The following is a 15299-nucleotide window of genomic DNA, read 5'->3' on the forward strand; positions in this document are numbered from 1 at the left end:
GTGTCCATGCACTAACTGTCGGTCAATCAATGACGGAGTGCTGAGTTTTACTGAGTTGAGTCGTCGACTAGGCACTTAAAAAAAAAAAAAAATATTGTGAATATCCGGCGTTTCATAGTATATTATGATTGTATTCAGTGATGTCGATGAGTAAGTTTAGTAAGATGAACAGTTGTTTTTGTCAGTGCAGTTTTCCCCCAGTAATTGACTTGACTCGGACTCAGTTCGGAAACAGTGACGGTACGGGAAAACCGTGACTAGGTGCCGGCCGGCGGGCGGATGGGGTCACGGTGGAGAAGGGGTAACTAGGAGGCAGCAACTGGGGATGGACTAGAGTTCTGTCCGTGGTGTATCCGGTCTTTGGAATGACGTGGGGATGAACTGAGGCCATCAGGATGTTTAAGGTGGTGCTAAAGATGGAAAACTTAATTCGATGAATTGGATCCCTCTCTCTAGTCCCTCTCTTTGCTATATATTCCCCACGTTCCTTCTCCTATCTTCAGTTGAAGAGACAGGACAAAAACAAAAGTGATCTAGTGACTTCACAGCATTCAGCCACTGACACTAGTAATCCGCGTGGTGCAGCTGCCAATCGATATCACCAGACGAGCTGCAAGGCACCAAGCTTGGCCGGCTCAGAAGTCAGAGATCCGCTTGTCTGCATTTTCCCTTTTTTTAAGTTTTTAATCCGGTTGGATTTTTACAAGCTTATTACTTAATTTTCAAATATATAGTGAAACGAATCGTGTCATTACAGACGTTGTTTACTCACCAGCAGTCTGAATAAATGGTAAAAAATGGTCTGATATGTGATCGATAAAGTAGCGACAGCAGACACCACATTTTGAGAGCTTTCGACGGAATGAAAATTTTAGCCAATGAACGACCTCCATCGCCGTAATCTCTTCATGAGAGAAGCAGCCATTTTGCCTTCAGCTCACCACACCCTTGTGACAGAGGCGAGTTTGTGGACTCAATAGGGGTCTGGGGTTGACCCTGCTGAAGCCCAGTACCCGATTCCCGCCTCGATGGAACTGGAAAATATTGTTGCAAACACAGTTTATATAAAAGCACGCGAAGGTAAGGAAATAAACTTTGTCAAATATGTCACGCCAGTCTTTACCATCTTGAAGATTCGCTCTGATGAAAAAAAAACCCCATCATCATCATGATGTTATGGCACGATATAAGTTTTGTTGTTGAACCACAACGTGATCATACTTGAAGCTGTTCATTGAGGATTCTTCCCCATTAAATACTCCTGCATGCTTGCTTTCGTTGGCATGTTTGATCATGAGCAAGTAGTGGTATTGTTTCTTCTGTTTATGTGGTGTGTGATGGATGCATGACCTCCCTTCTCTGGAACCCACATTCGGTGATGTAAAAAATATATATGTATATATATTAATCACAAGTAGACCCCCTCTCCCCAGTTTTCTTACTAAGAGTAAGGACATTTTCACAACAACTGTCATGTACTTGATTTGATGTCAAAGACAAACAGATACTGTGATACAGCCAATGATATTTTTGACATCATCACATCAGTTGATCACTGCAGGTTGCCCTTGCTTTCCCAGTCATTTCTGTCAGTCACTATTTTTATTATTTAAGTTATCCTCTTCTGATTGTCATCATGTACGTGCATATTCAGTGTACAAACACCAGTGCATGAACACACTTTTACAGACTTGACATACATACATGCATGCACACACACACACACTCACACACACACACACACACACACACATGCTGACACACATGCACACTCTCTCCCTCTCCCTTGCATGCACTTGCATGAAATCACAAGCACACATGCTCTGACCAGCAATAGATATTGATTGCTATGTATGTTATTATAAGCACATGGATTAGGGTGAAAGTTCTAGGTTGTTGGAGGATTTGTCATTTCCACTGGGTTGGTTTCATCAGCTGTTCATATCCACGGAAACTGAGTATGATTGTTTAGTTGAACCATGGTTGGTGAAAGGTATAAAATATTTTGTGTGCAACTAAAAGCCAGGTTGTTTCTTCTTCTTCATTGTTGAGGGCCCACTATTAATATCATATAAATTGATTATTCTGGCACCTAAAACTGGGGGGTTGGCTACTACTATTTTGTAGTTGGTGTCCCTTGATGATTTGAAGAAGATGTAGAGGTGAAGGTGGCATCATGCCACTGCTGTTCAGGGGAATTGGAGGGTGAGGAGGGACAGGAGGTAACGGGATAGGGGATCGGGGTGGGAGAGGTGGGGTGGGGGAGGTGGCGTGGGGCGTGGGGGGCACTGGAAGTGTTGTTTACTGCTTGGAGACCCTTGACACAAAAGTGTCAAGCAGTTTGGCCTCCACAGCTACTTGGGGCAGGCAGTTCCAGTCTATGATGGTTCTGGGTAAAAATGAAGAGCCTCTGTACTGTGTTCTGGTGGTGATGATGGGAAACTGTTGGTTGTGTCCTGGGCGTTGGTGAGGCGGCAGTGGGCTGAGTTTCCTTTTGAGGTTTGGACAGTAGGCTTGCTGCTTCTGTTTCAGTCTTAACATATGAATGTGGGGGTTGCACTGGTACACACATACAAAGATAGACATGCCTTCTTGTCTGTTGTCATCATAAAAAAAATTTAAAAAAAAGTTTCTGAGCCAAGGACACCAAGAAGTGTCCAAGGGAGACAACATTTTAATTTTTGCAGAAGATTATACTTTTTAGGGTGAGACTAAAACTGCTATTGCCATATTGGATTTTTACTCTTTTTATGTGCCCCTTTTGGAAGTTTCAAGAATGTTCCAGGGATCTGTTTGATGAATATGTTGCACATAATTCTTTCCATTTTCAAAGCACCAGTGATGCATATAAATCCCTGATGTGAACCTCTATGGAGCCGAGGAAAGTTTATCTCATAAGATAAATGATTATGTTCTCAAAAGTTGAAGAAAAACTTCAGAAAGCATTGATACTGTAGGTTTAGAATAAAATGACATCTTTTGTTTTGTACCTTTAATATAAACAGCTGGAAAAGGAATCCTGTTGCACTTGAAAGGTGACAGACTTTCTCTTGGCTTCAGCTTCAACAGTTCGGGGGGGATTCTCCCCCTCACCCCATCAGGACCTTCACTGCTCAGTGCATTTTTTAGGCATACGCATGTATAAAAACCTTCTTCATCCAGTTTTGAAAGAGAGAAATTGTCTGTCATCAAGAGGTGGAGGGGTGTTGGGTAGTGACTAGGATAAAGCAAATAATGTGACTTACAAGGCTATATGAAATTTATCAAAAACAGTTATTTTGAAAAGCCAAATTTCAATCAGGAGTGAGTCAGCGATTTCCTGCATATTTTGAACAGACATTATCACCAAAGTAGTCCGAATTGACTCGGCATCAGTTTTTTGCTTCCTTCTTCTTTTTGTTTTGTTTTCATTGCTAAATCAAGGAGTGCTGGTAACTTTAGGCTTTGTCTGGGTTTGTGTCATAATGATAATGTGAAAGGAAAAGTACCTTGAGATGGAGGAAGACAGAAGCTTGATAATATGTTGGTAACCTAGTAAAAGATGGGCACAAAAAGACATAAATGAACATAAATCCTCTGACTCTTATACTGTAAATTACATATTTTTAGTTGGGATTTCTCTCATTCTTAGGAGGCTCTTCCTCTTTGAGGCAGTTTTTGGTAGCTGCTGCTGTCATGACTTATCGTCTATCTTTCTTTGTAATGGGCTGATCAGGGGTATGATATGCCTGATAGTCCACCTAGGGTCAAATGGTGTGATGGCCATTGCTTGCCTTGGTTGCTCGCCACAGAAGGGAGCACTGGGAGAGGGGTATTGTTTCTACTGATTATTTGGTGTGTGATAGATGCATGACCTCCCTTCTCTGGAATCCACATTCGGTGATTTATTAAAAAAAAAAAAAAATTATCAGTCACAAGAAGACCCCCTAACCCCAGTTTTCTTACTGAAACAAATAAGGACATTTTTACCTCATCTGGCATGTAATTAATTTAATATCAAAGACATAAGCTGATTATTATTGTGATACAGCTTGCCTTAGTTGCTGGCCACAGGAGGGAGCACTGGGAGAGGGGTATTGTTTAGACTACTGTTTATCAATATCATGGTCTGATTTGTCTCACAAAAACAGAAATTGTGGTGAAACCAATACCGAAAATCACCATTCTTCCGCCAGCCTACAGCTTTCACCTCATGCCCGCCTTCCATGCGTTAATTACACTGCTATAATACTGATGGTCAGAGCACTTTAGTGCATTTGTCACTTTGTGTAAATGCAAGTGAGAGCAAGTTGGATAGGGAGAAAATAGGTGTGCGTGTGTATGTGTGTGTGTGTAAGTGTGTGTGTGTGTGCACATGTTTGTGTGCACATGTGTATGTGTGCATATGTGCGTATGTGTGTGTTAATGTTCAAACCATGGTTTTTGAACAGCATGTTACATGGCTGCTGTTCCAGTTCTTGAGATAACTATGTTACACCACTAAGTTGACAGTTACATGTATCAAATAAGTGGTTTTGATGTATGTATTTGATAATGGGCTGTTGGTACAAATTTTGTGCTGTGATCATTTAGTCTAGTTATGGTGTATTTCTTGCTCAGTTCAGTTCTGTTGCTCAAGAAGGCGGCACGTCACTGTGTTCGGACAGATCCATTTATGCAACACCAAATCTGCAAAGCAGATGCCTGACAAACAGCCCAACCCATCATGCTAAGTCAGGTTTTGAGCCAATTGAGGGCAAATACTGAAATAGAATTAACATAGATTAAAAAAATTAGAGAAATGACTTTAATGAATATATATATATATATATATATATATATGAGAATAAGATGAACAATGATATTGATAATGATGATGATGAATAAATCTAATGTAGACAAATGAATAATCAAGTAAACACACGCGCACACACTCACACACATATATACATTTTGTATTTCCTTTGAATAATTCATTAATTGTTAACTTTTCACTAATGTCATCTGGTCATTATTTCCTGTCATGTGGCCCCTTCTATTTAGTAGTTTTAAAAAAACACCCCCCCCCCCCCACACACACACACAAAAACAACAACAGTGACAACAACAGCAACTACTACTACAACTACAACTAAAATACATAATGAATAGGCTTTTGGGGAAATTGCTTATGATGTTGGTTTGCTGGAGTCTGGTGGACATTATCACCATTTTTATCTATTCAGTACTTTCACTTGCAGACTTCATGATAGGTATTTGATGATGATTGAATATTATGATGATGATGATGGATCATTGATAATGATTATGATGGTAATGCTGTTTATTGCATGCCTAGTTCAAGTAGATAGATCTCAAGGTGTTTTAAAAAAAAAAAGAAAAGAAAAGATTTATAAGTACAACAATAAGAACACCCACATGTATGCACAAAAGTATGCATACACATTTTTGCATGTGTGAAAATTGCCATAATAGGAGGTGACAGAACAATAGGCTGGACCCACATCATGTGTCAGTCTCTCTCTCAGTCTCTGTGTATATATTATATATATATATATATATATGTATATGTATGTATATATTGTAATTTGTATTATCATGTTTGTTTGTTTGTGTGTTTTTTTTAGTTTCTATTTTTTTGTTTGTTTTGTTGTTTTTTCGAACAGCTTTTTGCTGCAATATATTTTTCTGTCTGAAATTTTGGCTGCATTCACCCACATCAGCACCACCTATTATTATTACTTATATCCACTTTGTCAATAAAAAGAATATGAAAAATAGATATTAATATATAGAGATATAATTTATATGTAAACTGTATTACTTTTTATTGACAAAGTGGATTTGTCTACAGAATTTTGCCAGAGTCAGGCTTTTTTCATTTTGTAAAAGTTCTGTCAGTCTTGCAATACATCCAAGTCAGAAGTATGCTTATGTAACAGGTGGTGGCGGCAAGCGGAAAGGAAAGAGCAAGAAATGGAAGCAGATACTGAAATTTCCTCATATCACCCAGTGTGAAGACATCAAGAACAAAATACGTGAGTGTTCAAGTTATATCATGTGCTTGAATTATCAGTGTTTTTAACTTGAGGCTTACATCTTGGCATGAAATTCAAGTTTTAAGGTAAAACAGTTTATGTTGTTGTTATACAGATCAGCTATATATATCACTGCTGTGTCCTGCCATCAGTTGGATGTGATCTGTCCCACAGGGCAAGGTTTCAGGGACTCATGCCTCTTGTTTTCCTGCTGGCCTGCTACAAGTGCCAGGCATTTGCATTTATCTGATTGCTCCAGTTTATCATGGTGCAGTGAGTGGCTCCTGACCTTTGCTATTTAGTCCCTGACTGTCATTTTGCCAAGGGTCGTGTGAGTCATTTCCTGGTTTTCCTCACCAGCGTGAACCTCTGTGGGCCCCTCACGCTGTCACAGTCCCTGTTGTTTTGCTGGATAGGACAGCACAGAATGTGACCAGGCAGACAGGAGCCTAGCATCTCACAATCACAGACTTATGATGAATTGTCCCTGTGACAGTCTGAGGAGTTCCAGGTTCCCAGATGTTTACAGTTTTCAGTTTTGACATGACCCTGTGCAGTTGGCTGAGCTGTAAGCAACAAAAGACAACAGAATTATTATTAAAAAAAAAAAAAAATAAATGAAAAAGACCCACCCACCCCCAACCCACTCAGCCCCATACATATTTCAGTTTTCAAGTTCTGGGATGTAGGAATGGCTGCCTGGAAATGTTTTGTTGTACTGCTGAGTTATGATTATGACTGAATATAGCGCAAACAACAAAACCCCCTCAAAATTGTGTCACATGAGGTGCAATCATGAATCCTAAATGCATATGATTTTAGGGCACCCATGGGTGTTTCTCTAACATTTTAAAAGCTAATATGTGATTTATCAGAAAAATGTAATTTTTTATTGGTATTTTACCAGTGTCTTTTGCACTTGTAACGTTCACAGGCCTCACAGGGGTGCTGTGTGTTGGGAGCCCTTGGAATTGGGTGTTACAGTGGGTGTGAATTGACCTGGCTAAGAAGACCTGCGATTGATTCAAGTTAAAAAAAATTCATGTAATTTATATTTCATTATCTTTAATATTGCATGCATATAACAAATTTATTATTGCCGGAAACGATGCTGATGGTTTGCAGAACCTTATGTCAGATGGAAATATAATTCTGGGTTATGATGACCATGCTGCCATTTATGGTTGTTGGGGTTTTTGTTTTTGTTTTTTTGTAATGACTTCACGCAGCAAAAATAGAACTATGGATAGAAATTGGTAACTTTTGTGTGTGTGTTTGCTTTTGCAGAGGTGACATATCATTATGTAATAGAGCAGCAGCCCATAGGGGCTCACCTGTTCAAGCAGTTCTGCGAAACCAGCCCTGACCTTCACAAGGCCATGGTGTTTCTGGATGCAGTGGTAAGGAGGGGGTCATGGTGAGGTGAACAGTAATTAATTCTCTTTGTGGACGTAATACAGTACTTTGTAAATGTTTTGCTTTGCTTCATGGTGAAGTGAAGATTAATTGATTTCTCTTTGTTGGGGTAATACTGTAATCTGTAAATAAAATAAACTGCAGCAGGAAAAGGATTGTCACTGGCAGAATTCTGTAGAATTGAAATGGAACAATATAATCATGTTGGACAGAGGACAAGTAGTACACCTTCTTTTGATTGTATGGTGGGGTTTTGTTTTAGGGTCTTGACAGGTCTTGCTTTACTTCTAGCAACATTACTGCTTGAAAGTCCCAGTGGAAATATCACTCCTTTGCCCCAGTCCATTCTGTAGGGAGCGAAAAAACAAGTACAACAAAATGACAAAAAACTTAAGTACATGTCTGGTAATTTCATCTTTTTTAGGCATGAGATTCTTTAGAAAGATTTTGGGAAAGTGACAGATTTTAATGTTTGGTCAGTGTGTAATGGTAGAGGTCATGAGGCAGTTTCAGACTAAAACAGAAGACTGAAACAGAACTTGTCCATTTGATCCCTGTTTTCATCTTAAATTAGAATAAAGATCACGGTTGGATGGATTGACCTTTTTTTTCTGCAGTATATTTCTTTCCTGAGTATGTTCCTTGCGTTTGTTTCCAGAGAGACTTTGAAGTAACGCCTGATGAAAAACGCCTGGGTAAAGCTGAAGAGGTGTTTGAACGCTTTTTGCAGCATGATGTGAGTGCTACACATGAGAAGTGTCTGGGATGGGCATGTTGTGCAGATGTCAGTCATCACGTTGACGCACAGTGGGTGTGGGTGTTAGTGAGTCTGATCACACACCTACTCACCCATTACCACCATCCACCCGCTCACCCATATCCGCACACCCACACACACATATTTACACACCCACACATACACACACACACACACCCACACACACATAGACACCCACATGTTAATGTACAAATGATAGGTTTGAAAACTATATGAATGTACTGTTGATAAAGATAGGTTTGAATATGCTATGTAAATGTACTAAAGATAGGGTTGAAAGCTATAGAAATGTATTGTTGATAGGTTTGAACATCATGTATGAATGTGCTGTTGATAGGTAAGTTTGAAAACTAGATAAATGTACTATGAATAGGTTTGAAAATGTTATATTAATGTACAGTGTGTTTGAAAGCTATATAAATTTGCTACTGATAGGTTTGAAAACTATATAAATCAGACTAATTGATGACAGGTTTAAAAAAGCTGCGTAAATGTACTATTGACAAGTTTGAAAGCTACAGAAATGTACTAGTGATAGGTTTAAAAATGCTGTATAAATGTACTGTTCAGTATTGATAAGTCTGAAACATTTAGAAATGTACTAATGATAGGTTTGAAAGCTATATAAATATACTATTGACAGGTTTGAAAGTAACATAAATGCATTATTGATAGGATTGAAAATGCTATCATTTTTGATAGGTTTGAAAGCTATATAAATGTACTTAATGTACTATCAATAGGTTTGAAAGTATGATATAAATGAACTATTCATAGACTATAAATAGGTTTGAAAGTGCTTTATAAATGTCATATTGATGGGTTTGAAAGCACTATATAAATGTGCTATTGTTGTTGTTATTATTATTATTATTATTACTGTACACCATTGTCTGTGTGGGTGTATTTTCAATTGTCATTGATCATTTGAAATCAAGTGTTGTATAATTGAATGGGATAATTTTTTCTTTGCAGTCAGAGATGTACGTGATGCATGTCAACGGCAACCATGTGTCTGTGGTGAAAGAACAGATGGACCAGAAGAACGCCAACAAAGAACTCTTCAACTGCTGTGCAGAGTTAGTGTCCACTTCTGGCTCTGTTCACGTGTCTGTCCTCATGCTTGTGTTTGATGTCGTCTTTGGTGCTGTTGGCAGTTTCGTGACACCTTGAAACACACTGATACAGAAGTGAACAGAGGGAATTGGTGGCTGGCAGTTTGAGAGTTTCTGCTTGTAGTTTAACAATGGTTTTTTTTTTTTTTTTTTTTTTATTAAATAATTATTAATGAGATCTATTAAATGTAGAAAGTGAAAGTAAAAAATACAAATGTGTGAAATTCATTGAACATGGAAAGAATGAAATTGAGTTACATTGTGTGAAGCCAGCAGTGTGCCTCACATTACTGTTACATTGACAGCAGTGAGATAGAGAGTTACTGGCAAGAGCAGTTCAGAAATGACAGGTAATGATTTTCTTTTTTTTTTTTAAGCTAACTCCAGTGTAGTGGATGATGTGAGCAAAGCCCACCATAGTAATCCTTTGGGTGAAAGCCAGTGAGACAGGACATAAGTCAGTACGAGTCATTGAAAGGTATTGATTGATACTTACACAGTTTCCACTTTTATTTCTTCAGGGTGGTGAAAGCATACCTGTCAGAAGGACCGTTCTCCGAGTTTGTCAGTAGTATGTACTTCAAACGCTATTTGCAATGGAAGTGGTTGGAAAGGTGAGTTGTTTTATGTTTATTTTATTCTATGCAGTGAGTTAGAAATTGTTTGAAATAATCTTTGATTGTTCAACAGTTCACATATATTAAAAATACGAGCTAACACAAAAGAGCATCAACAAGCGTGATATTTTCAGGGTTTGTACAGGGATTTTTCTTTCATTCAGATGCAGAACGGTTTGCTTGCGTGTTTCAGTTTTCTGCACAGATGTCTAAAAATAGTTTTAACTTATAGTTGTTGACATATAAGAAAATGTTTACGATAAGTGTTTTCACTGTTATTCAGTAAAATAGTCAAAGTGGAGTAATGGCCTAGAGATAATGCGTCCGCCTAGGAGGTGAGAGAATCTGAGTGCGCTGGTTCCAATCATGGCTCATGTATGCAGGAAAAAAGTAACCAAAAAATGGGTGGTGGTTTTAGCGTAGTGATGAGCTCTCCCTGGGGAGAGCAGCCCGAATTTCACACACAGAAATCTGTTGTGACAAAAAAGAGAAATGTTTGGGATGTGCTTGTATGTGTGTGCATGCATATACTTGCTTGTGTGTACATTTGTGTATTTGTATGTGTATGTGTGTGTGTGTGTTGCCAGCCAACCGGTGACGAAGAACACGTTCCGCATGTACCGGGTGCTGGGCAAGGGAGGGTTTGGGGAGGTGTGTGCCTGCCAGGTGCGGGCCACAGGGAAGATGTACGCCTGCAAGAAGCTGGAGAAGAAGCGCATCAAGAAGCGCAAAGGGGAGGCAATGGTGCTGAACGAAAAGGTCATCCTGCAGAAGGTCAACTCCAGGTTTGTGGTAAGTCCCACCTGGGCTGTGCTTGTTGTGGATTTTTTTTATTTTTAAAATGTCATTTTATTTTTATTTATTTTCCATAGTTTCCGTCCTCCTTTCACTGAATTCCAACCGCCGTGACTGATCAGTTGATAGCACGCTTGTCTGTGCGCCAGATACAATATCAGCCATTCAAGACCGGTCTGTCAGCTCTGTGGGATAAGTGGATGACAGATGGTGACCATTCCTTCATTGAAATTGGCCGCTTGAAATGTGCAACCCCCCAAGATGTCTGCACATCGCTCGTCACTGTCTGGGAACAGAGTGTGTCATCAAAAGCAGTTTCCATGAAAATGAAATTGTGGCAGCAGACAACACCAGTGCAACTTGCACTGTAGCAGTTGACACGACAGCAGCAGATGATGCAATAACAGCAGATGACGCAAAGACCACTTGGTGCATGTGCACACTGTGAGGTGACAACCCTTTACTGACATCCTGACCTGTAAACTCAGTCTTATCTCAGTGAAGGGACAGGCCTTCACTGACGTCCTGACCAGTAAGCTCAGTCCTATTTCTGTGATCGGAAAGCCCTTCACTGACATCCTGACCTGTGATGTCTGTCTTATTTCAGTAAGGTGACAGTGCCTGTAAGCTCTGTCTTATCTCAGTGAGGTGACAGCCCTTCACTGATGTCCTGACCTGCGAGTTCTGTCTTTTCTCAGTGAGGTGACAGCCCATCACTGACGTCCTGACCTGTAAGCTCTGTCTTATCTCAGTGAGGTGACAGCCCATCACTGACATCCTGACGTGTGAGTTCTGTCTTTTCTCAGTGAGGTGACAGCCCTTCACTGATGTCCTGACCTGTAAGCTCTGTCTTTTCTCAGTGAGGTGGCAGCCCTTCACTGATATCCTGACCTAGAAGAAGCGCTGTCTGATCTCAGTGAGGTGACAGCCCTTCAATGGCATCCTGACCTGTGATTTCTGTCTTAGTGAGGTGACAGCCCTTCACTGACAATTATCGAAAGCAGTCAAGGGGTTAGAAAAAACAATCAATCAAATGGAACCCCCACCAATCATATGAAAACCAATCCTCATTTGTAGTCTTTGCTTATGCTTGTGTTATTCTTACTTGGTTTGTAAACTTTGTTTATGAACAAGATGACTATGTGTAATGAATTATCGGTGTGTGTGTGTGTGAGAGAGAGAGAGAGAGAGAGTGTGTGTGTATGGTTTGTTTCTGGCTGACTTGTTAATATAAAGCACCTTGAGATGTTGGACAGTGTGATATAACTGGTAGGTACCAGTACAGACTCTGGCAGATGTGTGATTCATGTCTCTGCAAAATAATAGTCTGCAAGAGTGGACAGTGACCTCAGTTAGGTATATTACCAGCCATCTACTCTTGTGTGAAGTGCCCTTTTCTGCAGCAGTCATGTTATGATTATTATAATACTTGAGCCTTGCTTGAATAATAATAATGATTAGTATTATTGTTGTGATTATAATGATGATGCACTGTGAGCCTGGCCTATAATAATAATAATTGTAATAATGATAATAATATTAATAACAGTAGCAATAATGAATAAGTGATGATGATGGCAGGTGAGTCAAGGCTAAAATGATAATGAGGATAATAACAATAATAACAGTAGCAATAATGAATAAGTGATGATGATGGCAGGTGAGTCAAGGCTAAAATTATGAGGATAATAACAATAATAACAGTAGCAATAATGAATAGGTGATGATGGTGGCAGGTGAGTCAAGGCTAAAATGATAATGAGGATAATAACAATAATAACAGTAGCAATAATGAGTAAGTGATGATGATGGCAGGTGAGTCAAGGCTAAAATGATAATGAGGATAATAACAATAATAACAGTAACAATAATGAATAGTTGTGATGATGATGGCAGTGAGCCTGGCCTATGATAATAATAATAATGATGATGATATTGATAATAGCAATAACAGTAGCAATAATGAATTGTTGTGATGATGATGGCAGGTGAGCCTGGCCTATGATAATAATAACATTATGATGATATTAATAATAGCAATAACAGTAGCAATAGTGAATTGTTGTGATGATGATGATGGCAGGTGAGCCTGGCCTATAACAATGATAATGATAATAACAGTAATAAGAGCAGCAATAATGAATTGTGATGATGATGGCAGGTGAGCCTGGCCTATAATGATAATTGATAACAATAATTACAGTAGCAATAATGAATAGTTGTGATGATGATGGCAGGTGGGCCTGGCCTATAATAGGAATAATGATAATAATAATGATAATGATAACACTAATAACAGTAGCAATAATGAATAGTTGTGGTGACAATGACAGATGAGCCTGGCCAATGATAATAATAATAATGATAATAATAATAACAGTAATAATAACAATAATACTAACAATAATAACAGTAACAATGACAAATAGTTGTGGATGATGATGACAGGTGAGCCTGGCCTATGATAAGAATAATGATAATAATAATGATAATGATAACGATAATAACATTAACAATAATAAATAGTTGTGATGATGATGGCAAGTGAACCTGGCCTATGATAAGAATAATGATAATAATAACAATAATAACAGTAGCAATAATAAATAGTTGTGATGACGATGGCAGGTGAGCCTGGCCTAAATTAAAAATGATGATGATGATGATAATAATGATATAGCAGTAATGAAGAGTTGTGATGATTTGGCAGGTGAGCCTGGCCTATAATAAGAATAATGATGATGATAATAACATTAGCAATAATGAACAGTTGTGATGACAATGGCAGGTGAGCCTGGCCTGCTATAAGAATAATGATTATGATAATAATGATAACATTAACAATAATGAAGAGTTGTAATGATGATGACAGGTGAGCATGGCCTATAATAATAATAATGATGATAATGATAACATTAGCAATAATGAATAGTTGTGATGATGAGGGCAGGTGAGCCTGGCCTATAATGATAATAATGATAATAGAAAACAATAATAACAGTAGCAGTAAAGAAGAGTTTTGATGACGAGGCAGGTGATTCTGGCCTATAATGATAAGAATGATAATATAAACAACGATAACAGCAGCAATAATAAATAGTTGCGATGACGATGGCAGGTGAGCCTGGCCTATGCCTTTGAGACCAAAGAGGCCCTGTGTCTGGTACTGACCCTTATGAATGGCGGTGACCTCAAGTTCCACATCCACAACATGGGCAACCCAGGATTCTCAGACGAGAGAGCCGTCTTCTATGCAGCAGAGATCACCTGTGGCCTGGCTGACCTGCACAAGGAGGGCATCGTTTACAGGTGAACAGTGGGCCTCGCTTGGTGATGACGTCATGTGAGGAACAGCCCAGTGAAAGTGTGTAACCCTTTTTGACCTGAGCTTTCAGTTCACTAAGAAAGTATGTTGGGAAGTTTCAGTGCTCCAGGGTCAAGATGTTTGATGGTTTGAAACAATATAAATGGTTTAAAAAAAAAAAAAAAAAAAAAAAAAAAATATATATATATATATATATATATGATAGTCAGTCATGTCCGACTATGACCATCAGAACAGCAGAGGAGGCAACTGCTGTTCCGACTATTTGGGCTAGAATTTGATTATAGCGGAGAGTGTTTTGCCCAAGTTATATCCCACTCTCTCGGCCAAAAGGGTTTTAGGACAGTCAGCGTTGGGATGGTTCCCAAAGGCCAACTAGCACACAAGGCTGCAGCACTAAGAGCCAGTGCAATTTTGCCTCCTAGTTTGAGAGTCATAGTCCTTCACAAAAGACTAAGCTGTAAATGATTTCCCATTGACTGGAGAAACCATTGATAATACAGCTCTCACTTTGCTGTTGGCCCAAATGTAAACTTACGTCACTGTGTGATATAAGCTGAGTGTTGGGCTATATACGTCTGTGTAGAAAAAGATTCAGTCCTTTAGAATCTTTATTTTATTTTTATTTTTTATTTTTTTTATTTTTTTGCATTCAGTGAATTTCTTTACTTGGTCAGTTTGAAGTCAGTTTGACAATTCACACACACATCACACGCACCAAGCCATTATCAAAGCACAATGGCATAAAAATAAAAATAAAAAAGACAGCATGAAAACGGAATATTTGGGGAGGGGACAGCTAATATCAAACTTTCTGACAGAGAGGAAGACATAACATGTACAAGGCACACCAAATCATCATGCACAAAACAACAGGTTTTATTAATCTTTTTATCAGGACAACTCAAAAAAGCACAAAACAATGTAATTCTTTTTGGCCACAGTGGTAGACTGCAGTGTATTATCCACTGTGTCCAGGGCTTGGCATGGGAAGGTGGGGCCCTTTTCTCTCCTTCTCTTGTTCCCCACCTGAAGTTGGCTTCCTGGTCACACCTGGGTGGAGTGAGGGGATATTGCAGTGAACAGCCTTTCCCAAGGGCTCGGCACCGTGCTGAAATGGTCCTCAAACCCTGATTACGGATCAACTCTGGGCTCAGCATTATGTTGAAATGGTCTTCAGACCTGATTACGGATCAACTCTGGGCTCGGCACTATGCTGAAATGGGTCCTCAAACC

At 39.1% G+C, this 15299-nt stretch overlaps 1 protein-coding gene across 1 annotated transcript in view; it reads left to right on the forward strand.

Moving 5' to 3' along the window:
* Window positions 1-687: 687 nt before the first annotated feature.
* Window positions 688-15299, forward strand: part of LOC143279565 (G protein-coupled receptor kinase 5-like) — a 44020-nt gene continuing 29408 nt past the window's right edge. The window contains exons 1-8 of the mRNA XM_076583644.1: window positions 688-1080; window positions 5922-6017; window positions 7305-7417; window positions 8092-8169; window positions 9187-9290; window positions 9848-9940; window positions 10531-10735; window positions 13857-14047. Coding sequence (XP_076439759.1) covers window positions 1029-1080; window positions 5922-6017; window positions 7305-7417; window positions 8092-8169; window positions 9187-9290; window positions 9848-9940; window positions 10531-10735; window positions 13857-14047 — 932 coding nt within the window. The 5' untranslated portion in view covers window positions 688-1028. The remainder of the gene's footprint in view (window positions 1081-5921; window positions 6018-7304; window positions 7418-8091; window positions 8170-9186; window positions 9291-9847; window positions 9941-10530; window positions 10736-13856; window positions 14048-15299) is intronic.

This window comes from Babylonia areolata, chromosome 2, assembly GCF_041734735.1.
Source record: "Babylonia areolata isolate BAREFJ2019XMU chromosome 2, ASM4173473v1, whole genome shotgun sequence".
Classification (NCBI taxonomy): Eukaryota; Metazoa; Mollusca; class Gastropoda; order Neogastropoda; family Buccinidae; genus Babylonia; species Babylonia areolata.